The 25,136-nt window shown below is 63.2% G+C and overlaps 1 protein-coding gene across 1 annotated transcript; it reads left to right on the top strand.

The window, feature by feature from the left end:
• The first annotated feature begins 1,080 nt into the window (after positions 1-1,080).
• On the top strand, positions 1,081-23,126 carry FCHO1 (FCH and mu domain containing endocytic adaptor 1). The gene is given in 36 exon segments (XM_058859032.1): positions 1,081-1,116; positions 2,060-2,116; positions 2,717-2,787; positions 3,320-3,411; positions 3,964-4,038; positions 4,121-4,262; positions 4,353-4,505; positions 6,175-6,279; positions 6,833-6,931; positions 7,015-7,111; positions 8,286-8,330; positions 8,407-8,479; positions 9,710-9,731; positions 9,811-9,865; positions 9,966-10,144; positions 10,217-10,241; positions 11,334-11,396; positions 11,495-11,537; positions 11,642-11,733; positions 11,816-11,993; positions 11,995-12,117; positions 12,119-12,239; positions 12,241-12,400; positions 13,446-13,558; positions 14,987-15,092; positions 15,171-15,282; positions 15,385-15,466; positions 15,468-15,541; positions 17,449-17,580; positions 19,855-20,055; positions 21,647-21,665; positions 21,667-21,709; positions 21,804-21,886; positions 21,888-21,932; positions 21,934-21,973; positions 22,975-23,126. Coding segments are annotated over 34 exon segments (3,042 nt in total). The 5' UTR covers positions 1,081-1,116; positions 2,060-2,116; positions 2,717-2,760; the 3' UTR covers positions 22,998-23,126.
• Positions 23,127-25,136: the final 2,010 nt, after the last annotated feature.

Genomic DNA, 25,136 nt, shown 5'->3' with positions numbered 1-25,136 from the left:
CGCTCCACCGGGGGGTGTTTTGGGGAGGGGGCTCCTCAGCCACTGCTGGGCTCGGTCCCCTGGAGCCCGGGTGTGCCCCCCGGGGCTGGGGCTGTCCCCGGGGGTGTCCCGGTGCCCCCAGCCCCCTCTGAGCCCCCCACTCCGCGTTTTCCCAGCGCTCTGACTGCTCCCAGTGGCTTTTGGGGAGGGGGTCCCGGCGGGGGACCATCTCCCCCCTCCCTTGGGTGGCCGCCACCACCCGCGGGGACACCGCGGGGTCACGGAGGTGGCAGAGGCCCGATCCTGGATTTGGGGAGGGGTCTCCGAGCCCCCCGAGCCCGGCGGCGCTGCCACCCGGGCGCGGTGACACCTGCCAGGTGTCGCCGGGACAAAAGGCAGCGTAACCCGAGCCTCCTCCTGACGTGCCCGCCGTGCCGGCTCCGGTGGCACGGCGGGGCTGGCGCGTCCCCCGCCCCGCCGGGAGGTTGGGTGAATCCCCCCCGGGATAAACGGGAATGTCCCTCCCGCCGGGTCCGCCCTGCCCGCGGGGACAGCCCCGTGCCCGCTCCCGCAGCTGCGCCCGTGACAGCCGGAGCCGGGCCATGAGCTCAGCGGGGTGCGAGGCACCGGCTGGCACCGGCGGCGGCGGCGGGGGGGGGGGGCACAGCCCGGGCCCGCGGGTGCGGTGACAACCGGCGGGGTCGCGGCGGGGGGCGCGGGAGGGAGCGGCTGCACCGGGAGCGGCGCCGCGAGCTCGGGGGGCGGCAGCGCCGGCGGTGGCGGCAGTCCCGGGAGAGGGGTGACGGCGTGGCACCGGTGACAGCCGGGGGACGGCGGCGGCTCCTCTCCGGTGCAGGCGGCTCCCGCATCTCCCCCCGCGCCGCTCCCGCCGCGCTTTCGGGGCGGCGGCCGCTTTAAAAATGCAAATCAGCCCCCTCCCCGCGCGCGGCGCGGCGGCGCCTCGGCCAATGGGAGGCGGCGGCCGCTGGCTGCGGTCACCGCTGCCGGGCGCGCTGGCCAATGGGAGCGCGGCTCGGCGGGAGGGGGCGTGGCCAGCGCCGCCCCCGGCGCGGTCCCGGCGCGGTCCCGGGGCGGCGGCGGCAGCGGAGCGGGGCGGGGGCGGCGGCGGCCCCGCAGGTGAGTCCCGCGTCCCTCCCGGAGCGGGCACCGAGCCCCGGCCCCGCACAGGGGTCCCGCCACCGAGTCCCCCCCGCCCCGGCCCCGCCGCGCAGCCCCCCCGGCCCCGCCGTTCCCGCGCGGGTTCCCCCCCGCCGCCCCCGCAGCATCACCGGGGTGCGGAGGGTGCAGCTCCGCGTCCCCCCCCCATCCCGGCCGTACCGGAGATCTCCCCCCCCGCTCCCCTCGCTGTACGCGGCGCCCGCCGTTCGTAAAGCCCCGGTGCACCGGTGCAGCCCCCGCTGGCCGCGGTCCCGCTCCCGGTGCTGCGGGCGGGCCCCCCCCGCCGCCTCCCGCCGCTGCAGGTGCAGGGCTCGCTTCAGCGCTTTCCCTCCTTTTCGTGTTTTTTGGGGTGCACGCCCCGACCCCCCGCCGTTCCCTCCCGTTCCCGGGAGGGTTTTGGGGTGCGCATCCCCCCCACCCACCCCCGTTACCGAACCGGGCGCCCCCCGCCGCCGCCTCCTCCGGTTCTCCCGCATCCTTCGGGGGGTCCCCCCGCGCCCCCCGCGCCCCGCTGAAGGTCACGGCTGCGGCTGGCCCGATCCGCCCGGTTTTGGGGCGCGGGGAGGGTGAAGGGGGGGGGTCCTGCCGCAGCCCCCCCACCCCGCACCCCCCGTCCCGCTCGGGGACTCGGTGGCCACCGGCGGGGACTTTGGCCGGTGGCGCGTTCGTGGCGCTCGCGGCCGCCCGGGACCGGCGGGGCTGGGGGGGGGGGGGGGTTCCTGAGGGGCTCCACGACCCCTCCCAGCTTTTCCCCGCACCCCAAATTTGCCGGGGTTGAATTGGGGGGGCTGAGCCCGCCCCGCTCCTGACACAGGTGGCTGAGCCCGGGGGGGCGGGGAGGGCTCGGGGCGGGTTTTGGGGGGGCTGCAGCCTGCCCTGACCCCCCCTTTAACCCCTGCAGACCCCCGGCACGCCGAGGATGCTCGGGGGGGCCCCGCGAACCCCGAAACAGCCCAGGGTGAGTCGGGGGGGGCTCCCCCGCTGGCGCCAACCAGGCGCGAATTTTTTGGGGTTTCCTGTTTTTCTCCGGTGCGCGATGGGGAGCGGGGCCGGGAGGGTGGGGGGCACCCCCCGGGGTTGGGGGGCACCCCCGGGGTTGGGGGGCACATCCGGGGGTCCCCCCGCTGAGCTTTGGGGGGGTCTGTCCTGCTTGGGGACGGTGAATTTGGGGGGGGGGAGGTGAGGGAGGTTGGGGACATTTGGATTTTTTTAATTTTTTTTCTGTAGGGTGGGGGTTCCTGGGGGGGCGCGGGGGGGATTTTGGGGGGCCGGGGGGGGGCACGGGCAGGGCCGGGTGTGGGAGCAGCCGCCACCGCACGCAGCAGCCGCTCATTTATTATTGATCTGCGTCTCCGGTGTCGGGCCCAGCGCCGCCCCGGGGGCCCCCCCGGAGCCCCCCCCGGTACCCCGCACACCTTGGGGAGGGGTCTCAGGCCGGGGGGGGGGTCGGGGTGCGGTTTCCATGGACACGGGGTTGCGTTTTCCCGGGAAAAGCGGTGAAGATGGGGGGGGTGCGACCCCCCGGACCCCCCCGGTGTCCCCCCCCCCCCCTCCCCAGGGCACCGCGAGTTGAGCTGCGGGGTCCCCACCCCCCCCTCCAAGATGTCCTATTTCACCGAGCACTTCTGGGTAAGCCGGGACCCCCCACCCTTGGGTGCCCCCCACCCCCAGAGACCCCCGTGCCCTTGGGGGAAGGCCTGGCGCCATCGTTAATGCTGTTAATTAATTAACTGGGGGGGTGGGAGGCATGGGGGGGGAGGTGTGGGGGTCTCCCATCGCTGTCCCCCTCCTCCATGGGGGTCCCCAGCCCGGGGGGGGGAGGGGGAAGTGGCGTGGCCGGCGCTTCCTGGTTCATCTGGGTCGTCACCTTCCTCTTCCTCCTGCCTCAGTTTCCCCTGGGGGTTCACCTGCACCCTGGTGGGGGGGTTGGGGGCTGAGGTGAAGCCGTTTTGGGGGGTGCGGGGGGGGCCAGCACCCGAAATAACCCCGGGGGCTTTTGGGGGGTCCCCAGCCCTTCCTGGGGAGCACCCGGGGCCGGCTCTGGGCAGGGGTGGGGGGCTCGGCACCCCCATCCCGGGGGGTTTGGGCCCCTCCAAACGCTGATCCCGGGGAAAAGGGGGTCCCTTGGGATTTGGGATTTGAGGGGGGGGTCCCCTGGCAGGGAGAGAAGAACCACGGCTTCGACGTCCTCTACCACAACATGAAGCACGGGCAGATCTCCACCAAGGAGCTCGCTGACTTCGTCCGGGAGAGGTGCCCGGGGGGGGTCCCCAAAACCCCGGGGAGGGTCCCCAAAACCCTGGGGAGGGTCCCTAAAACCCTGAGGGGGTCCTCAAAACCCTGGGGAGGGTCCCTGAAACCCTGGGGAGGTCCCCAAAACCCTGGGGAAGTCCCTGAAACCATGGGGAGGGTCCCCAAAACCCTGGGGAGGTCCCTGAAACCCTGGGGAGGGTCCCCAAAACCCTGAGGGGGTCCCCAAAACCCTGGGGAATTCCCTGAAACCATGGGGAGGGTCCCCAAAACCTTGGGGAGGTCCCCAAAACCCAGGGGAGGGTCCCCGAAACCCTGAGGGGGTCCCCAAAACCCTGGGGAATTTCCTGAAACCATGGGGAGGGTCCCCAAAACCTTGGGGAGGTCCCTGAAACCCTGGGGAGGTCCTTGAAACCCTGAGGGGGTCCCCAAAACCCTGAGGGGGTCCCCAAAACCCTGGGGAGGGCCCCCAAAACCCCGGGGAGGGTCCCCAAAACCCAAGGGAGGGTCCCCAAACCCTGTCTCCATCCCAAATCCCTCTCCCCACCATCCCAGGGCTGCCATCGAGGAGAACTACGCCAAGGCCATGGTGAAGCTGTCCAAGATGGCCACGAACGGGACCCAGCTGGGGTAGGGGGATCTGGGGCTCCTCCAGGTGCTTTTGGGGACCCCGGGGACCCTGGTGGTGACCTCTCCCCACCTCCCCGAGCAGGACTTTCGCTCCTCTCTGGGAGGTTTTCCGCATCTCCTCGGACAAGCTGGCCCTGTGCCACCTGGAGCTGATGAAGAAGCTGCACGACCTCATCAAGGAGATCTCGCGCTACGGCGAGGAGCAGGGCCGGGTGCACAAGAAGGTAGCGCTGTCCCCTCCCTCCCTCCCTCCCTCCCGTCCTCGTCCCCTCGCTGCTGTCCCCAGCCCGCCCCACGCCGCTGTCCCCACGCAGTCCAAGGAGGAGGTGGCGGGGACGCTGGAGGCCGTGCAGCTCCTGCACGGGGTGGCCCAGCTGCTGCCCAAGTCCAAGGAGAGCTACCACAGCAAGTGCCAGGAGTACGAGCGGCTGCGCAAGGAGGGCACCAGCCAGAAGGAGATCGACAAGGTGACAACCCCCGGTGTCCCCGTCACCCCCTGCCCTCGCTGGTCCCTGGGTGGTTCCTGCCGCCTGTCCCTTCCCCGATGGTCCCGGGGTTCCCCTTCGGTGGTGCCCTCGTGGTGGTTCTTGTTCCTCTTCCCTGGTGGTTCTTGAGCCTCCCTGCATGGTCCTGTTGTCCCACAGAGATCCCTGTCCCCTCCCAGCTGTCCCTGTCCCCTCCCTGGTGTCCCTGTCCTCTCCCTGGTGTCCCTGTCCCGTCCCAGCTGTCCCTGTCCCATCCCTGGTGTCCCTGTCCCATCCCTGGGTATCCCTGTCCCCTCCCAGCTGTCCCTGTCCCATCCTTGGTGTCCCTGTGTCCTCCCAGGGTGTCCCTGTCCCCTCCCTGGTGTCCCTGTCCCATCCTTGGTGTCCCTGTCCCATCCCTGGTGTCCCTGCCCCCTCCCAGGGTGTCCCTGTCCCCTCCCTGGTGTCCCTGTCCCCTCCCTGGTGTTCCTGCCCCCTCCCTGGAGGTCTGTGTCCCCTCCCAGGGTGTCCCTGTCCCATCCCTGGTGTCCCTGTCCCCTCCCTGCTGTCCCTGTCCCCTCCCTGGTGTCCCTGTCCCCTCCCTGCTGTCCCTGTCCCCTCCCTGGTGTCCCTGTCCCCTCCCTGGTGTCCCTGTCCCCTCCTAGGAGGTCCCTGTCCCCTTCCTGATGGTCCCTGATTCTCCAGAATGATCCATGTCCCCCCTGGATGGTTCCTGTCCCCTCCCTGATGATCCCTGTCATTTTCGTGGATGGCCTCTGTGCCCCTGGATGATTCCTTGTCCCTTCCCCAACAATCCTCATCAAAATCCGGGATGGTTCCTCTTCCCCCTGGATGGTTCCTGTCCCATTCCTGATGATCCCTGTCATTGTCCTGGGTGTCCCCTGTGTCCCAGCTGTCCCCTGGATGGTTCCTGTCCCATTCCTGATGATCCCTGTCATTGTCCTGGGTGTCCCCTGTGTCCCAGCTGTCCCCTGGATGGTTCCTGTCCCATTCCTGATGATCCCTGTCATTGTCCTGGCTGTCCCCTGTGTCCCGACTGTCCCCTGGATGGTTCCTGTCCCATTCCTGACGATCTCTGTCATTCCCCTGGATGTCCCCTGTCCCCTGGATGGTCCCTGGATGGTCCCTGTCCTGTTCCTGACAATCCCTGTCATTGTCCCTGGCTGTCCCCTGGCTGGTCCCTGGCTGTCCTGTGTCCCGGCTGTCCCCTGGCTGGTCCCTGGCTGGTCCCTGGCTGTCCCCTGGATGGTTCCTGTCCCATTCCTGATGATCCCTGTCATTCCCCTGGGTGTCCCCTGTCCCCTGGATGGTCTCTGGATGGTCCCTGACGATCCCTGTCATTCTCCCGCTCTCCCCTGGATGGTTCCTGTCCGGTTCCTGATGATCCCTGTCATTGTCCTGGCTGTCCCCTGGCTGGTCCCTGGCTGTCCCCTGTGTCCCGGCTGTCCCCTGGCTGGTCCCTGGATGGTCCCTGGATGGTCCCTGTCCTGTTCCTGACAATCCCTGTCATTGTCCCGGCTGTCCCCTGGATGGTTCCTGTCCCATTCCTGATGATCCCTGTCATTCTCCCGCTGTCCCCTGTGTCCTGGCTGTCCCCTGGCTGGTCCCTGGCTGTCCCCTGTGTCCCGGCTGTCCCCGGCTGCTGGCACAGGCGGAGCTGAAGTCGCGGAAGGCGGGCGAGGCGCTGCGGAGGGCGGTGGACAAATACAACGCGGCGCGCGCCGACTTCGAGCAGCGCATGCTGGACTCGGCCATGGTGGGCAGAGCTGGCAGCACGGGGAGAGGGATGGGGAGAGGGAACTGGGAATTGGGAAAGGGATGGGGAGAGGGAACTGGGAACTGGGAATTGGGAAAGGGAACTGGGAACTGGGAAAGGGAACTGGGAAAGGGAACTGGGAAAGGGATGGGGAAAGGGATGGGGAAAGGGAACTGGGAATTGGGAAAGGGAACTGGGAAAGGGAACTGGGAAAGGGATGGGCATCAATAGGATTTGGGAAAGGGATGGGATGGGGAAAGGAAATTGGGAAAGGGATGGGAATTGGGAAGGGATGGGAATTGGGAAGGGATGGGAATTGGGAAGGGATGGGAATTGGGAAGGGATGGGCATCAATAGGATTTTGGACAGGGAGGGGCAGTGATGGGATTTGGGAAGGGATGGGAATTGATGGGATTTGGGAAGAGATGGGCATCGATGGGATGGGGAAAGGCCCACCTGGGGCCATCCCACCCTTCCCAAACCCCTTTCCCTGCCCACCTGCCGACCCTGGGGATATCCCCCTGTCCTGACCTCCCATTTTTTCCCGCTCCAGCGCTTCCAGGAGGTGGAAGAAGCCCACCTGCGTCACATGAAGGGGCTCATCGGCTCCTACTCCCACTCCGTGGAGGACACGCACGTCCAGATCGGCCAGGTGAGTCCCCAGGTGAGTGACCCCCTCCCCATTCCCATTTTCCCTCCTTATTCCAGGCGCTTTTCCCTTCCTTTTCCCCCCAGGTCCACGAGGAATTCAAGCAGAACGTGGAGAACATCGGCACGGAGATGCTGCTCCGGAGGTTTGCCGAGAGCAAAGGCACGGGGAGGGAGCGGCCAGGTGAGGCTGGGGGTCACACCTGGGCAGGGATGGATCCCTGATCCCGGCTGATCCGGGCTGATCCCGGCTGATCCCAGCTGATCCCGGGCTGATCCCGGCTGATCCCGGCTGATTCAGGGTTTATCCTGCCTGATCCCGGCTGATCCCGGCTGATCCCGGCTGATCCCGGCTGATCCCGGCTGATCCCGGGCTGATCCCGGCTGATCCTGGGCTGATCCCGGCTGATCCAGGGTTTATCCCGGCTGATCCAGGGTTTATCCCGCCTGATCCCGGGCTGATCCTGGGTTTATCCCGGGCTGATCCCGGCCGATCCCGGCTGATCCCGGCCGATCCCGGCTGATCCCGGCTGACCCCAGGCTGATCCCGGCTGATCCCGGCTGATCCCGGCCGATCCCGGCCGATCCTGGCTGATCCTGGCTGATCCCAGCCGATCACGGGCTGATTCTGGCTGATCCCGGCTGATCCAGGGTTTATCCTGCCTGATCCCGGCTGATCCCGGGCTGATTCTGGCCGATCCCAGCTGATCCGGGCTGATCCCGGCTGATCCCGGCTGATCCCGGCCGATCCCAGCCAATCCCGGGCTGATCCAGGGTTTATCCCGCCTGATCCCGGCTGATCCCGGGCTGATCCCGGCTGATCCCAGCCAATCCCGGGCTGATCCCGGCTGATCCCGGCTGATCCCGGCTGATCCCGGCTGATCCGGGCTGATCCAGGCTGATCCCGGCTGATCCCGGCTGATCCCGGCTGATCCGGGCTGATCCCAGGCTGATCCTGGGTTTATCCCGGCCGATCCCGGCCGATCCTGGGTTTATCCCGGCTGATCCCGGCTGATCCTGGGCTGATCCCGGGCTGATCCCGGGCTGATCCCGGCTGATCCCGGGCTGATCCCGGCTTATCCCGGCTGATCCCGGCTGATCCCGGGCTGATCCCGGCTGATCCCGGGCTGATCCCAGCCGATCCTGGCTGATCCCGGGCAGATCTCGGGCTGATGCCAGGCTGATCCCGGCTGATCCCGGGCTGATCCCGGCTGATCCCGGCTGATCCCGGGCTGATCCCGGCTGATCCCGGCTGATCCTGGGCTGATCCCGGGCTGATCCCGGGCTGATCCCGGCTGATCCCGGCTGATCCCAGCTGATCCCAGCCGATCCCGGCTGATCCCGGATTTCCATGGCAGGAGCGTTGGATTTCGACGAGTACCGGCTGGCTCCAGCGCAGGAAGGCAAGTACGTCTGCATCCAGCTGGGAATTCCGGGGGCTGCGGAGGCTCCTCCTCACCCCGATCCCGTTTTTCCCAGGACCCAAGAGGAGCCGGAGCAAAGCGTTCCGGATCCCGGGATTGAGCCGTAAGGAGCGGGAGCGTGATGCCGTGTAAGAGCCTGAATCCTGGCGTTCCTGCATCCCAGAATTCCCAGATTCCCGCATCCCGGCAATTCCCACATCTCGGCAATTCCTGCATCCCAGCATTCCTGCAATCCTGAATCCTGGCATTCCCACATTCCTGCATCCTGGCAATTCCCACATCTCAGCAATTCCTGCATCCCGGCATTCCTGCAATCCCAAATCCTGGCATTCCCGCATCCCGGCATTCCTACAATCCCAAATCCTGGCATTCCTGCATCCCAGAATTCCCAGATTCCCACATCTCGGCAATTCCCACATCTTGGCAATTCCCGCATCCCGGCATTCCCACATTTCTGCATCCCAGCATTTCTGCATCCCGGCATTCCTGCATTTCTGCATCCCAGCATTCCCACAATCCTGCACCCTGGCATCCCGGCATTCCCACATCCCAGCATTCCTGCATCCCAGCATTCCCACATTCATTCCCTCATCCCGGCATTCCAGCATCCTGGCATTCCCATGTCCCGGCATCCCAGCATTCCCACATCCCACATCCTGGCATTTCCACATCCCTGGATCCTTGCATCCCATCATCCAGTATCCCTGCATCCCCGAATTCCTGCATCCTTGGGTTCCCCCATCCCTGCATCCCTGAATTCCTGCATCCCCGAATTCCCCCATCCCTGCATCCCCGAATTCCCCCATCCCTGAATTCCCCCATCCCTGCATCCCCGAATTCCTGCATCCTTGGGTTCCCCCATCCCTGCATCCCTGAATTCCTGCATTCCCGAATTCCTGCATCCCCGAATTCCCCATCTCTGCATCCCCAAATTCCTGCATCCCCAAATTCCCCCATCCCCGAATTCCCCCATCCCTGCATCCCTGAATTCCCCCATCCCCAAATTCCCCCATCCCTGCATCCCTGAATTCCCCCATCCCCGAATTCCCCCATCCCTGCATCCCCGAATTCCCCCATCCCCGCATCCCCGAATTCCCCATCCCCGCATCCCCGAGTTTCCCCATCCCTGCATCTCTGAATTCCCCCATCCCCAAATTCCCCCATCCCTGCATCCCTGAATTCCCCCATCCCCGAATTCCCCCATCCCCAAATTCCCCCATCCCTGCATCCCCGAATTCCCCCATCCCCGAATTCCCCATCCCTGCATCCCCGAATTCCCCCATCCCCGAATTCCCCCATCCCTGCATCCCACACCCTTTCCCCTCTCCCCCGCCTGACATGTCCCTGTCATTCCCTAGGGAATCTCCGGATAACGACCTGGTGAGTGTCCCGGTGTCCCCACCCGGCGCTGCCGTTCCCAGCCCGGGAGCAGCGGGAATGTCCCAGCGTGTCCCCGCAGGGCTGCCCGGAGGTGGACGAGGACGGATTCACCGTGCGCCCGGACATCGCCCGCAGTATCCTTACCGTGGAGCCGGGAAAACCGAGGGAATTTTTGGGAGAGTGGGGAGAATCCAAGGAGAATTCCAAGCGGGAATTTCCTTGACGGGGGCTCAGGCGAGGCGGAGAATGCCGGGTGTTCCTCCAGCGATTCCGACTACGACGAGGACGAGCCGCGGAAGTTTTACGTGCACATCAAACCGGTGCAGCCGCGGGAAGCGCCCGGCAGCGCCGAGGCCGCCGTGGAGCAGCTCAAGGCCACCGTGGGAAATCTCATCCTGGCCCCCGGTGTCGGGGTGAGCCTGGGGGGGCCGCGGGGACCCCCGGGATTCCCGGGATCGCCTCATCCCTGTCCCCTTCTCTTGCAGGGCACCGTCAGGAGGCAGGCGTCACGTAAGTGGCACCGGGGAGGTGGCAGCGAGGCTTGGGGACGTCGCAGCATTCCTGAGCTCCTTGGGGACATCGTGTCCTTCCTGAGCCTCATTCCTTGGGAATACCACAGCATTCCCGAGCTCCATTCCTTGGGAATATCACAGCATTCCCGAGCTCCATTCCTTGGGAACATCACAGCATTCCCGAGTTCCATTCCTTGGGAATATCACAGCATTCCCGAGCTCCATTCCTTGGGGACATCACAGCATTCCCGAGCTCCATTCCTTGGGAATATCACAGCAATCCCGAGCTCCATTCCTTGGGAATATCACAGCATTCCCGAGTTCCTTGGGGACATCACAGCATTCCCGAGCTCCATTCCTTGGGGACATCACAGCATTCCCGAGCTTCCTTCTTTGGGGACATCACAGCATTCCCGAGCTCCATTCCTTGGGGACATCGTGTCCTCCCTGAGACCCCTTCTTTGGGGACATCACATCATTCCTGAGCCTCATTCCTTGGGGACAATGCCACCCTTCCTTAGACCAAATCCCTGGGGACATCACATCCTCCCTGAGCCCCCTTGGGGACAGTGCCACCCTCCCTGAGCCCCCTTGGGGACAGTGCCACCCTCCTGAGCCCCCTTGGGGACAGTGCCACCCTCCCTGAGCCCTCCTTGGGACAGTGCCACCCTCCCTGAGCCCCCCTTGGGGACAGTGCCACCCTCCCTGAGCCCCCTTTGGGGACAGTGCCACCCTCCCTGAGCCCCCTTTGGGGACAGTGCCACCCTCCCTGAGCCCCCCTTGGTGACAGTGCCACCCTCCCTGAGCCCCCTTGGGGACAGTGCCACCCTCCCTGAGCCCCCTTGGGGACAGTGCCACCCTCCCTGAGCCCCTTTGGGGACAGTGCCACCCTCCCTGAGCCCCCCTTGGTGACAGTGCCACCCTCCCTGAGCCCCCTTGGTGACAGTGCCACCCTCCCTGAGCCCCCTTGGGGACAGTGCCACCCCCTCTGAGCCCCATTCCCTGTCCCCTTGCCGACCCCTGCTGCCTCCCCACCTTTCCCGAGCCACCCGGTGGCTCCGTGTCCCCTGACGGTGACATCCCTCCGCAGGACACGCGCCATCCCTGACCCCGGCCCCGGGTGACACGGAGCCCGAGGGGACACCGGCCGCGGGTGAGGCTGGCCTGGGGGTCCTGCGGATTTGGGGGGGGGGGGGGGCGCATTTTTTTGGGAGGAGTGGGGGTGCAGTGCAGTGTCCCCTCTCCCCGCAGGTGACAGCACGGGGAGGGGTCTCCCGGCGGCGCAGCTGCACAGGTAGGGGGACAGGGAGGGATTGGGGTGCCATGGGGTGGTCACCCCCCATCCTTGGGGGGTCCCGGGTGGGCTCTGAGCCCCCCCCCCTTTTGTCGCTGTCGCAGCGGCCCCAGGAAGCCCCCCCAGGACACGCCGCCCTCGGCCGCTCTCTTCGGGCCTCCCCTGGAGTCGGCGCTGGAAGCAGAGGAATTCCCGGGTGAGGATTTGGGGGGCCGGGATGGGACCCCCACCCCCGGCGGTGGGGAGGGGGCCGTGCTCTGACCGGGGCTGTCCCGCAGCCCCCCGCTCCTACGTCCTCACCTCATCCTCGTCACCCTTCTCCTCCTCATCCCCGGAGAACGTGGAGGACTCGGGGCTGGACTCGCCCTCTCACCCCGCGCCCGGACCCTCCCCGGACTCCCGGCCCTGGACCCCGCAGCCGGGAACGCCGCAGAGCCCCGGCCCCAAAGCGGAGCCGCCCCCCCTCCAGCGGCTCCTGGGCCCCCCGGCCCCGCAGCCCCTCCGGCCGCCTCCCCGAGCCCCCCAACTTCGCCGTTTTCAGCGGCCCCGGAGCCGAGGGGCTCTGGGGGGACGCGGGGGGTCGCGCCCCGGGGTCGCGGCCGCTGCCTCAGCGCCCCGAGAGAAGCCCCCTCGCCGGATCCCTTCGGGGAGCCCCCGGCCTGGGGCAGACCCCGCAGCCCCGCTGGGGAGCAGCCCCCCCCTGACGCGTCCTTCCTCCAACTCGGCCTCCTCCTCATCCTCCTCGCCGGCCCCCCCGAGCGGGGGGGAGTCCTCCAGCCCCTCCCCGTGGGGCTGCCAAGGGGCGGGGGCGAGGCTGAGCGAGGGGGGCACGGCCGGGACCCCCCCCTTGCAGTCGGAGCCGGGTGAGTGGCGTGGGGAGCTGCCCCACATAACCCCGAAATCTGCCCCCCCATAACCCCGAAATCTGCCCCCCATAACCCCCATTTCTGCCCCCCATAACCCCCAACTCTGCCCCCCATAACCCCGAAATCTGCCCCCCATAACCCCCAACTCTGCCCCCCATAACCCCGAAATCTGCCCCCCATAACCCCCAACTCTGCCCCCCAGTCCCTCGAATTCTGCCCCTTAATTAGCCTTAATTCTGCCCCCCCATAACCCCAACTCTGCCCCTCATAACCCCAAACTCTGCCCCCCATAACCCCGAAATCTGCCCCCCATAACCCCAAACTCTGCCCCCCATAACCCCCAGCTCTGCCCCCCATAACCCCGAAATCTGCCCCTTAATTAGCCTTAATTCTGCCCCCCATAACCTCAACTCTGCCCCCCATAACCCCCAACTCTGCCCCCCATAACCCCGAAATCTGCCCCCCATAACCCCCAACTCTGCCCCCCAGTCCCTCGAATTCTGCCCCTTAATTAGCCTTAATTCTGTCCCCCATAACCCCAACTCTGCCCCCCATAACCCCAAACTCTGCCCCCCATGACCCCGAACTCTGCCCCCCCCATAACCCCAAACTCTGCCCCCATAACTCTGCCCCCCATAACCCCGAAATCTGCCCCTTAATTAGCCTTAATTCTGCCCCCCCATAACCCCCATTTCTGCCCCCCATAACCCCCAACTCTGCCCCCCATAACCCCGAAATCTGCCCCTTAATTAGCCTTAATTCTGCCCCCCCATAACCCCAAACTCTGCCCCCCCAGTCCCTAAATCTGCCCCCATTACCCTGAACTGTGTCCTGGATCCCGAGGGGGGTCCTGGATCCCAGGGGGGGTCCTGGATCCCAGGGGGGGGTTCTGGATCCCCGAGGGGAGATCCTGGATCCCTGGGGGGGGTTCTGCATCCCGGGGAGGGGGTCCTGGATCCCCGAGGGGAGATCCTGGATCCCGGGGGGGGTCCTGCCGTGTCGGGGGGCTCTCCCCTCACCCCCCCGTTCGTGCCCCCCCCAGATTGTGTCCCCTCCTGGCCCAGCGCTGCCCCCCGGGACGTTCCTCTCGTGGCCCCCCCGCGCCGCTCCCGCTCCAAGCGGCCTCCGGCCGGGCCAGGCAGCAACAGCGACCTGGTGCGGGGACCCCCGGGGGGCGCGGGGACCCCGGGATGGGGGCGCGGGGACCCTCGGGATGTGTGTTCGGGGACCCTCGGGATGGGGGTGCGGGGACCCCCGGGATGGGGGTGCGGGGACCCCCGGGGGGGCGCGGGGACCCCCGGGATGGGGGCGCGGGGACCCTCGGGATGAGGGCGCGGGGACCCCCGGGATGGGGGTCTCGGGGACCCCCGGGATGGGGGCGCGGGGACCCTCGGGAGGGGCGGGGACTCCCGGGATGGGGGTCTCGGGGACCCTCGGGATGGGGGTGCGGGGACCCCCGGGATGGGGGCGCGGGGACCCCCGGGATGGGGAGCACGGGGACCCCCGGGAGGGGCGGGGACCCTCGGGATGGGGGGCGCGGGGACCCCCGGGATGGGGGGCGCGGGGACCCCCGGGATGGGTGTGCGGGGACCCCCGGGATGGGGGGCGCGGGGACCCCGGGATGGGGAGCACGGGGACCCCCGGGAGGGGCGGGGACCCCCGGGCTGGGGGTCTCGGGGACCCCCGGGAGGGGCGGGCAGCCACGCCGCGGCTTCCCAGCGCTCCCAGTTTGGGAATGGCAGCGGCGGGAAAGGGGGCGCTGGGAGAGGATTCCCTGGGGAGGGAAAAGGGGGAGATGGGTGATGGAGAGGGGGAGTGGGGATTTGGGGGTGCAGGGATGCGGGAATTTGGGGATGCGGGAATTCGGGGGATGCGGGAATTTGGGGGATGCGGGAATTTGGGGGATGCGGGAATTTGGGGAATGTGGGAATTTGGGGGACGCGGGATGCAGGGATACAGAGTTTGGAAGTTCAGGGGATGCAGGATCTGGGAATTCGGGGATATAGGATGTGGGAATTCAGGGATGCAGGATTTTGGGGATGCAGGGGTACCCAGGGATGCGGGAATGGGGGATGCAGGGACACAGAATTCAGGGATGCAGAATTCAGGAATTCAGGGGTGCAGGATTCAGGAATTCAGGGATGCGGGATTCAGGGATGCAGAATTCAAGGATGCAGAATTCAGGGGTGCAGGATTCAGGGGTGCAGGATTCAGGGATGCGGGATTCAGGGGTGCGGGATTCAGGGGTGCAGGATTCAGGGGTGCGGGATTCAGGGATTCAGGGATGCAGGATTCAGGGATGCGGGATTCGGGGATGCAGGATTCAGGGATGCAGGATTCAGGGGTTCAGGATTCAGGGGTGCAGGATTCAGGGGTGCAGGATTCAGGGATGCAGGATTCAGGGGTGCAGGATTCAGAGATGCGGGATTCAGGGATGCGGGATTCAGGGATGAGGGATTCAGAGATGCGGGATTCAGGGATGAGGGATTCAGGGATGCGGGATTCAGGGGTTCAGGATTCAGGGGTGCGGGACTCAGGGGTGTGCTCTGCAGACCCCCACCCCATCCCTCCTTTCCTCGGCAGTCGCGCTCGCTGAGCCCCTCGCCCTCCTGGAGCTGCGGCCCCTCTCACTCGGCCCCCGCCAGCCTGGGCGAGCGCGGCTTCTTCTCCGTGGCCCCGCCGGCTCTCGGTGCGTGCCGGGGGGGATTTGGGGAGGGTTCCGGGGGGGGTCCCAGCCCTGCCCTGACCCCTCTGCCCCCCTCCCCAGGGCTGTCGCGCGGTCCCAGCCCGGTGGTGCTGGGCTCGCAGGACGCGCTGCCGGTGGCCACCGCCTTCACCGAGTACGTGCACGCCTATTTCAAGGGGCGCGACTCCGACAGGTACGGGCTGGGGGGGGGGGGGGGGGGGGGGGGGGGGGGGTCCCGAGGGGGTCCCGTGGCTCGGCTGGGACCCCTCCCCTGACCCCCGGCGTGTCCCCCCAGCTGCCTGGTGAAGGTGACGGGGGAGCTGACCATGTCCTTCCCCGCCGGCATCGTGCGCGTCTTCAGCGGCCCCGCGGCGCCGCCCCGTGCTCAGCTTCAGGCTCCTCAACGCCGGAGCCATCGAGCAGTTCCTGCCCAACGCCGAGCTGCTCTACAGGTGCGGGGACACCTGGGGACAGCGCGGGGACACCTGGGGACACCGCGGGACAGTGAGGGGACAGCGAGGGGACAGCGAGGGGGACACCGCGGGACAGCGAGGGGACAGCGCGGGGACAGCGAGGGGACACCGCGGGACAGCGAGGGGACAGCGAGGGGATAGCGAGGGGACACCGCGGGGACACGGCGGGGATACCGCGGGACAGCGAGGGGATAGCGAGGGGATACCAAGGGGATACCAAGGGGACACCGCGGGGACACGGCGGGGATACCGCGGGACAGTGAGGGGACAGCGCGGGACAGCGCGGGGACACCTGGGGACAGCGAGGGGACAGCGAGGGGACACCGCGGGGGACAGCGAGGGGACAGCGAGGGGACACGGCGGGGATACCGCGGGACAGTGAGGGGACAGCGAGGGGATAACGAGGGGACAGCGAGGGGACACCGCGGGGACACCACGGGGACACTTGGGGACACCTCGGGACACGGCGGGACATCTCGGGGCACGGCGGGGACACCACGGGACACGGAGAGGACACCTCGGGACACGGCGGGGACACCACGGGGACACTTGGGGACACCTCGGGACACGGCGGGACATCTCGGGGCACGGCGGGGACACCACGGGGACACGGAGAGGACACCTCGGGACACGGCGGGGATACCGCGGGGACAGCGAGGGGACACCGCGGGGACACCTGGGGACTCCGCGGGACACGGCGGGGGACACCGCGGGGACACCTGGGGACGGCCTGGGAGGGAGCGGGGGCAGTGGTGGGGGGCTGCAGGGGGTGTCGGGTGGGACACGGGGGTCTCGGGAGGTGATGGGTGCAGAGATAGGGGTGGATTTTGGGGTGCAGGAGGCACCGGGAGGTGATGGGTGCAGAGATAGGGGTGGATTTTGGGGTACAGGAGGGCACAGGGAGGTGATGGGTGCAGAGATAGGGGTGGATTTTGGGGTGTCGGGGAGCACAGGGATTTTGGGAAGTGATGGGTGCTGTGATGGGGGAGGGTTTTGGGTACAGGAGGACACCAGGAGGTGATGGGTGCAGAGATAGGGGTGGATTTTGGGGTACAGAGGGCACAGGGAAGTGGTGGGTGCAGAGATAGGGGTGGATTTTGGGGTGTCGGGGAGCACAGGGAGGTGATGGGTGCAGAGATAGGGGTGGATTTTGGGTGTCGGGGAGCACAGGGGACGTTGGGAAGTGATGGGTGCTGTGATGGGCGGAGGGTTTTGGGTACAGGAGGGCACCGGGAGGTGATGGGTGCAGAGATAGGGGTGGATTTTGGGGTACAGAGGGCACAGGGAAGTGGTGGATGCAGAGATAGGGGTGGATTTTGGGTGCAGGAGGGCACAGGGATTTTGGGGAGGTGATGGGTGCAGAGATAGGGGTGGATTTTCGGGGTGTCGGGGAGCACAGGGATTTTGGGAAGTGATGGGTGCTGTGATGGGGGAGGGTTTTGGGGCACGGAGTGTCCCTGTTCTCCTGGGGATGTCCTCTGGAGCTGAGGGGTGCAGAGATGAGGAGCTGATTTTTGGATTTTTGGGATTCCCCAGGGATCTGGGCATCCTGGGAATTGCAGCGATGAGGAGCTGAGTTTTGGGATTTTGGGGATTCCTGGGGCTCTGGGCATCCTGGGAATTGCAGCGATGAGTTTTGGGGGATCCCAGCGCTCTGGCATCCTGGGAATTGCAGCGATGAGTTGGGGGGATCCTGGGGCTCTGGGCATCCTGGGAATTGCAGCGATGAGTTTTGGGGGGATCCCAGCGCTCTGGCATCCTGGAATTGCAGCGATGAGTTTTGGGGGGATCCCAGCGCTCTGGGCACCCCATGGAGCTGCTTTGGAGCTGGTTTAGGGGGTGGCAGCTCCTGGGGGTACCCAGCCCGTGCTGCCCCCGCGCCCCAGCGACCCCTCCCAGAGCGACCCCAGCACCAAGGACTTCTGGCTGAACATGGCAGCGCTGACCGGGCAGCTGCAGAAACAGGCGGAGCAGAGCCCGGCCGCCTCCTATTACAACGTTCCGCTCCTCAAGTACAGGTGAGCCCCGGGAAAATCAAATTCTGCTTTTTTCTTCTTCTTCCCTCCAGCCCCGGCGCCAGCAGGGCTCTGAATTCTGACAGAATTTCTGCCTGCGGTGCAGGGTTGGAGCTCAGAGCAGCAGGGAGGAGGGAAGGGTTTTCTTTCTGGATGATAATTTTATTATAATTATAATAATTATAATCACAGATTTGTTCTGTGAAGGGGAATCCAGGGGAAGGATAAAGGAAGTGAAGGTCTGGATGTGATTTTTAGGTGAACCGCCTCAGGGGGTTTGGAATTTTGTTTGAGGGATTTGAAGGAGTGGTTAAAATCCACAGCTGGCAGGATAACCAAGTTTCTAATATATATATATATAAATATCTATTATCTATTATATATTATCTATTATAATTATATATTATATATTAATAATACATATTGTATATAATATTATTATCATATATATTCTATATATTCTATAATATAATATAATATAATATTCTATAATATAATATAATATTCTAATGTAATATAATATTCTATATATAATATAATATCTATAATATTCTATAATATAATATAATATAATATAAATATAATATAATATAATATAATATATATACAATATAATTACATATATTACATATACATATAATAACCCTTATAATATAATTACATATAATTACATATAATTACATATAATTACATATAATATAATGTAATATAGTATAATATAATATAATATAATATAATATAATATAATATAATATAATATAATATAATATAATATTACATATTATTACATATTATAATATTACATATTACATATTATTAGATATATTATATATAATAGATTATATTATGATTTATATATTATATTATATAATGTATTACATATATTGTATATTATATATGTTTTATATTATATATATAGTAATACAATATACAATATAACCAACTTTCTACAAAACAGACAGGTTTAGATAAGAGATAACAGACATAAAAATTCTCTAATTACTTCCCAAGAAATCAGATTTTTTTTTTTCACAACCCCAGAACCCCCAGAAAAAACAAACCAAAAAAAAAAACCAAACCAAAAATAAACCCAGAAGTTTCTAACTCTGCTGACAACCCCAAACCCCGCCGGGGACCCCCAAACCCCCCCGGGGACCCCCAAACCCCCTCGGGGACCCCCTGAACACCCCCAGGGACCCCCCAAACCCCACCGGGGATCCCCCAAACCCCCCCGGGGACCCCCCAAACCCCACCAGGGATCCTCCAAACCCCCCCGGGGACTCCCCGGGACCCCCCAAACCCCCCCCGGGGACCCCCCAAACCCCCTCGGGGACCCCCCCAAACCCCCCCAGGGATCCCCCAAACCCCCTCGGGGACCCCCCAAACCACCCCGGGGATCCCCCAGAACCCCTCGGGGACCCCCCAAACCCCCTCGGGGACCCCGCAAACCCCCTGGGGACCCCCTGAACCCCCCCGGGGACCCCCCAAACCCCCCCGGGGGACCCCCCAGACCCCCCTCGGGGACCCCCCAGAACCCCTCGGGGACCCCCCAAACCCCCCCGGGGACCCCCCAAACCCCACCAGGGATCCCCCAAACCCCACCAGGGAACCCCCAAACCCCCTCGGGGACCCCCCAAACCACCCCGGGGATCCCCCAGAACCCCTCGGGGACCCCCCAAACCTCCCCGGGGACCCCTCAAACCTCCCCGGGGACCCCCTGAACACCCCCAGGGACCCCCCAGACCCCCTCGGGGATCCCCTGAACCCCCTCGGGGACCCCCAAACCCCCTCGGGGACCCCCCAAACCCCCCCGGGGATCCCCTGAACCCCCCCGGGGATCCCCCAAACCCCCTCGGGGACTCCCCAAGCCACCCCGGGGATCCCCCAAACCCCCTCGGGGACCCCCCCAAACCCCCTCGGGGACCCCGCAAACCCTCCCGGGGACCCCCCCAAACCCACTCGGGGACCCCCCAAACCCCCTCGGGGACCCCCCCAAACCCCCTCGGGGATCCCCCAAACCCCCCCGGGGACCCCCCAAACCCCCTCGGGGACCCCTCAAACCCCCCCGGGGATCCCCCAAACCCACTCGGGGATCCCCCAAACCCCCTCGGGGATCCCCCAAACCTCCCCGGGGACCCTCCAAACCTCCCCGGTGACCCCCCAAACCCCACCAGGGATCCCCCAAACCACCCCGGGGACCCCCCCAAACCCCCTGGGGACCCCCCGGGACCCCCCAAACCCCCCCGGGGACCCCCCAAACCCCGTTCCGTGTCTCAGTTCTCGCGGCTGGGGTCCCGGCTGGGCTCCTCTGCGGCTCTGTGTGCGCTGGGACTGCTCGCCCACGGCCACGCGGGTCAGTGTCGAGTACGGCTACAACCCCCTGGCCCTGGCACTGCCCGTGCCCCTCGCCAACGTCCACGTCCTGCTGCCCCTCGAGGAGCCCCTCAGCAACCTCCGGCTGCAGCCCCCGGCCTGCTGGTAACGGGGTGGGGAGGGGAGAGGGGGGTCTGGAACCCCATGGGGTGGGGAGGGGGGGTTTGGGGGGTCTGGAACCCCATAGGGGTGGGGAGGGGGGGTTTGGGGGGGTCTGAAACCCCATGGGGTGGGAGAAGGGGGGGTTTGGGGGGGTCTGAAACCCCATAGGGTGGGAGAAGGGGGGGGTTTGGGGGGTCTGAAACCCCATAGGGTGGGAGAAGGGGGGGTTTGGGGGTCTGAAACCCCATAGGGTGGGACAAGGGGGGGTTTGGGGGGTCTGAAACCCCACAGGGTGGGAGAAGGGGGGGTTTGGGGGGTCTGAAACCCCATAGGGTGGGGAGGGGGGGGTTTGGGGTGTCTGAAACCCCATAGGGTGAGAGAAGGGGGGGTTTGGGGGTCTGAACCCCACAGGGTGGGACAAGAGGGGGTTTGGGGGTCCTGAGGCTGAACAGGGTGGGGAGGGGGGGTTTGAGGGGTCTGAAACTCAACAGGATGGGAGAAAGGGGGGGTTTGGGGGGTCTGAAACCCCATAGGGTGGGAGAGGTGGGGTTTGGGGGGTCTGAGGTGATTGGGGTGGGAGAGGGGGGTTTTGGGGGGGTCTGAAGCTGAACAGGGTGTGAGAGGGGTTTGGGGGGTCTGAAACCCCATAGGGTGGGAGAAGGGGGATTTGGGGGGGTCTGAGGTGATTGGGGTGGAGAGGGGGGCTTTAGGGTGTCTGAACTGGGAAATGGGGACCTTGAACTGGGAAATGGGGATGCTGAACTGGGAAATGGGGATGCTGAACTGGGAAATGGGAACCTTGAACTGGGAAATGGGGATGCTGAACTGGGAAATGGGGAACCTTGAACTGGGAAATGGGAACCTTGAACTGGGAAATGGGAACCTTGAACTGGGAAATGGGGACGCTGGACTGGGAAATGGGGATGCTGGACTGGGAAATGGGGATGCTGGACTGGGAAATGGGGATGCTGAACTGGGAAATGGGAACCTTGAACTGGGAAATGGGGATGCTGAACTGGGAAATGGGGATGCTGAACTGGGAAATGGGGACCTTGAACTGGGAAATGGGGATGCTGAACTGGGAAATGGGAACCTTGAACTGGAAATGGGGATGCTGGACTGGGAAATGGGGATGCTGGACTGGGAAATGGGGATGCTGAACTGGGAAATGTGGATGCTGAACTGGGAAATGGGAACTTTGAACTGGAACTGGGAATGCAGATGCTGAACTGGGAAATGGGGATGCTGAACTGGGAAATGGGGATGCTGGACTGGGAAATGGGAACCTTGAACTGGGAAATGGGAACTTTGAACTGGGAAATGCAGATGCTGAACTGGGAAATGGGGATGCTGAACTGGGAAATGGGGATGCTGGACTGGGAAATGGGGATGCTGAACTGGGAAATGGGAACTTTGAACTGGGAAATGCAGATGCTGAACTGGGAAATGGGGATGCTGAACTGGGAAATGGGGATGCTGGACTGGGAAATGGGGATGCTGAACTGGGAAATGGGGACGCTGCTGGGATGAGGAGCTGGGGATGGATTTTGGGGCTGCAGATGAGGGTCTCGAGGACATCCCCTTTTCCCGGCAGGAACCTGGAGGAGAAGCGGGCTGCTCTGGAAGCTTCTGGACGTTCCCGGTGCCCCGGGGCAGGAGGTGAGGGCAGGACCGGGGTGGGGAGGGTGGGAAACGGGGGCGGGGGGGGGGCTCCGCGTGGCGACCCCTCCCCAACCCCTGCGCTGTCCCCCCAGGCTGCGGGCGGCTCTCGGCCAGCTGGGAGCCGCTGGGGGGTCCCAGTAAGCCCAGTCCCGTGGCCGCCCAGTTCAGCAGCTGAGGGCAGCACCTTGTCGGGGGTGGAGGTGGAGCTGGCGGGCGCCGGGGTACCGAATGTCGCTGGTCAAGAAGAGATTTGCTACAGGTAGGGCCGGGGGAGGGGCCGGGGGGTCCCATCCCCACAGCCTTGGGGGGTGCGGGGTCCTCTCCCCGTGCCCCGGGTGCTGGGGGAGCAGGGGGGTCCCTTCCCGGGGGAATTGAGGGGCTTTTCCCTGGGGGGTGTGGGGGCATTTCCCTGCACCTTGGGGGTGCTCAGGATCCTTTCCCTGGGGTATTTCGGGTCCTTTCCCTGCATTTTGGGGTGCTCAGGGGTCCCTTTCCCACTCAGAGTCCCTTCCCTGGGGTATTTTGGGTCCTTTTGCTGCATTTTGGGGTGCTTGGGGGTCCCTTTCCCACTCAGAGTCCCTTCCCTGCTCCTTGGGGTGCTCAGGATCCTTTCCCTGGGGTATTTCGGGTCCTTTCCCTGCATTTTGGGGTTCACAGGTTCCCATTCCTGGAGTGCTCAGGGGTCTCTTTCCCCCTGAGTACCTTCCCTGCTCCTTGGGGTGCTCAGGGTCCTTTCCCTGGGGTATTTTGGGTCCTTTCCCTGCATTTTGGGGTGCTCGGGGGTCCCTTTCCCACTCGGGGTCCCTTCCCTGTGGTATTTCGTGTCCTTTTGCTGCATTTTGGGGTGCTGGGGGGTCCTTTTCCCACTCAGAGTCCTTTCCCTGCTCCTTGGGGTGCTCAGGATCCCTTCCCTGGGGTATTTCGGGTCCTTTCCCTGCATTTTGGGGTGCTGGGGGGTCCCTTTCCCACTCGGGGTCCTTTCCCTGCATTTTGGGGTGCACAGATTCCCATTCCTGGAGTGTTCAGGGGTCTCTTTCCCACTCAGGGTCCTTTCCCTGCATTTTGGGGTGCTCAGGATCCCTTCCCCAGTGTCCCCAGGTGTCCCTCCCTGCTCCCCACGTCCCTGAGGTGCTGATCTCCCTTTCCAGAGGGTCCCACCCCTGCTCTCCCCCATCCCGGGGGGGCCCTGGGGTCCCCTCCTCTCCCCCCAAACTCCTTTCCCGAGGCTCGGGGTCGATGTTTCTGGCCTTTCCTCCGCAGGGATTTACCTGGCGGGGTCCTGAGCGGCTCCCAGAGCCCCCCGAGCCCCCCCCGGGCTTCTCCCGTGGTTGTGTGAACTTGGAAACGCTGGATGGAGGAGGAGGAGCCTCTTCCTCTTCCTCTTCCTCCTCCTCCTCCTGCTGCTGCTGCTGCTGCTGTCCCCCCCTGTCACCCCCGGTCGCTGTCCCCACCCCCCCAGTGCTGTGAAGGGAGCAGGAGCTGCTCTTTTATTAAACATTTTATTTTCTAATAAATTCACCCCCGCCGGCTCCCGCCTCCCTCCTGCCACGGCGCCCGTCCCGTGTTCCCATCCCATAAATCCCATAAATCCCATAAATCCCATCAATCCCATAAATCCCAACAATCCCATAAATCCCATCAATCCCAACAATCCCATCAATCCCATCCTGTGTTCCCATAAATCCCATAAATCCCAACAATCCCATCAATCCCATCCTGTGTTCCCATAAATCCCATCAATCCCATCAATCCCATCAATCCCATCCTGTGTTCCCATAAATCCCAACAATCCCATCAATCCCATCCTGTGTTCCCATCCCATAAATCCCATAAATCCCATCCCATATTCTCATCCCGTGTTCCCATCCTGTGTTCCCATCCCATAAATCCCATCCCATAAATTCCATCCCATAAATCCCATCCCGTATTCCCATATTCCCATATTCCCATATTCCCATCCCATATTCCCATAAATCCCATCCCATCCTATCCCATAAATCCCATCCCATAAATCCCATCCCATCCCATCCCATCCCGTCCCATCCCATCCCGTCCCATCAATTTCATCCCATAAATCCCATCCCATAAATTCCATCCCATATTCCCATAAATCCCATCCCTTAATCCCATCCCATTTTCCCATATTCCCATCCCATATTCCTGGAAATCCCATTCCATATCCCCATAAATCCCATCCCATCCTATCCCATAAATCTCATCCCATAAATCCCATCCCATCCCATCCCATCCCATCTCATCCCATCCCATCCCATCCCATCCCATAAATCCCATCCCATAAATCCCATCCCATATTCCCATAAATCCCATATTCCCATAAATCTCATCCCATAAATCCCATCCCATAAATCCCATCCCATAAATCCCATATTCCCATAAATCCCATCCCACAAATCCCACCCCAGGGGCCTCCTGGAGCTCCTTGGAAACTCCTCCCCGCGGGGAAACTGAGGCAGGGCTGGGGGATTCCCGTGGGATCGCGGGGTCCCCGCGGGATCGGGGGGCTCTGGGGTGGGACCCCCAAAATCCCGGGATCCATCCCCGGATCCTGCAGCTCCAGGGGGGATTTGTGGCTCCGGGGTGGATCCCGGGGGGTTGGGAATGCTCGATCCCGCTGCCCTCGCCTCATCCCGGCAGGAAAACCCGGCCAGGTTTAATCAAATCCGAATGAGGAGACGGAAAATTCCCAAATTTTAATGGGATGAGGCTGAATTCCAACGTGGAGGGAGGGGAAAATGGGGGAAAAAGGGGGAAAAACCAAAGGGATGGAAAATTTATCAAATTTTAATGGAATGAGGCTGAATTCTGATGTGGAGAGAGGGGGAAAAGGGAAAAAAGGGGGAAAAAACCAAAGGGATGGAAAATTTATCAAAGTTTAATGGAATGAGGCTGAATTCCAACGTGGAGGGAGGGAAAATGGGGGGAAAAAGGGAAAAAACAAAGGGATGGAAAATTTATCAAATTTTAATGGGATGAGGCTGAATTCCGATGTGGAGAGAGGGGGAAAAGGGAGAAAAGGGGGAAAAAACCAAAGGGATGGAGAATTGACCAAATTTTAATGGAATGAGGCTGAATTCTGACACAGAGAGCAAGGAAAAAGGGGGAAAAGCCAAAGAAATGGAAAATTTCCCAAATTTTAATGGGATGAGGCTGAATTCTGCCATGGAGGGAGGGGAAAATGGGGGAAAAAGAGGGAAAAAAGGGGGAAAAACCAAAGGGATGGAAAATTTTCCCAAAGTTTTAATGGGATGAGGCTGAATTCTGACGTGGAGGGAGGGGAAAATGGGGGAAAAAGAGGGAAAAAAGGGGAAAAAACCAAAGGGATGGAAAATTTATCAAATTTTAATGGAATGAGGCTGAATTCTGACGTGGAGGGAGGGGAAAATGGGGGAAAAAGGGGGAAA

Source organism: Poecile atricapillus, chromosome 28 (genome assembly GCF_030490865.1).
Source record: "Poecile atricapillus isolate bPoeAtr1 chromosome 28, bPoeAtr1.hap1, whole genome shotgun sequence".
NCBI classification, from domain to species: domain Eukaryota; kingdom Metazoa; phylum Chordata; class Aves; order Passeriformes; family Paridae; genus Poecile; species Poecile atricapillus.
Note: the sequence above shows the minus strand (reverse complement) of the source record. Positions and strands in the feature narration are given on the sequence as shown.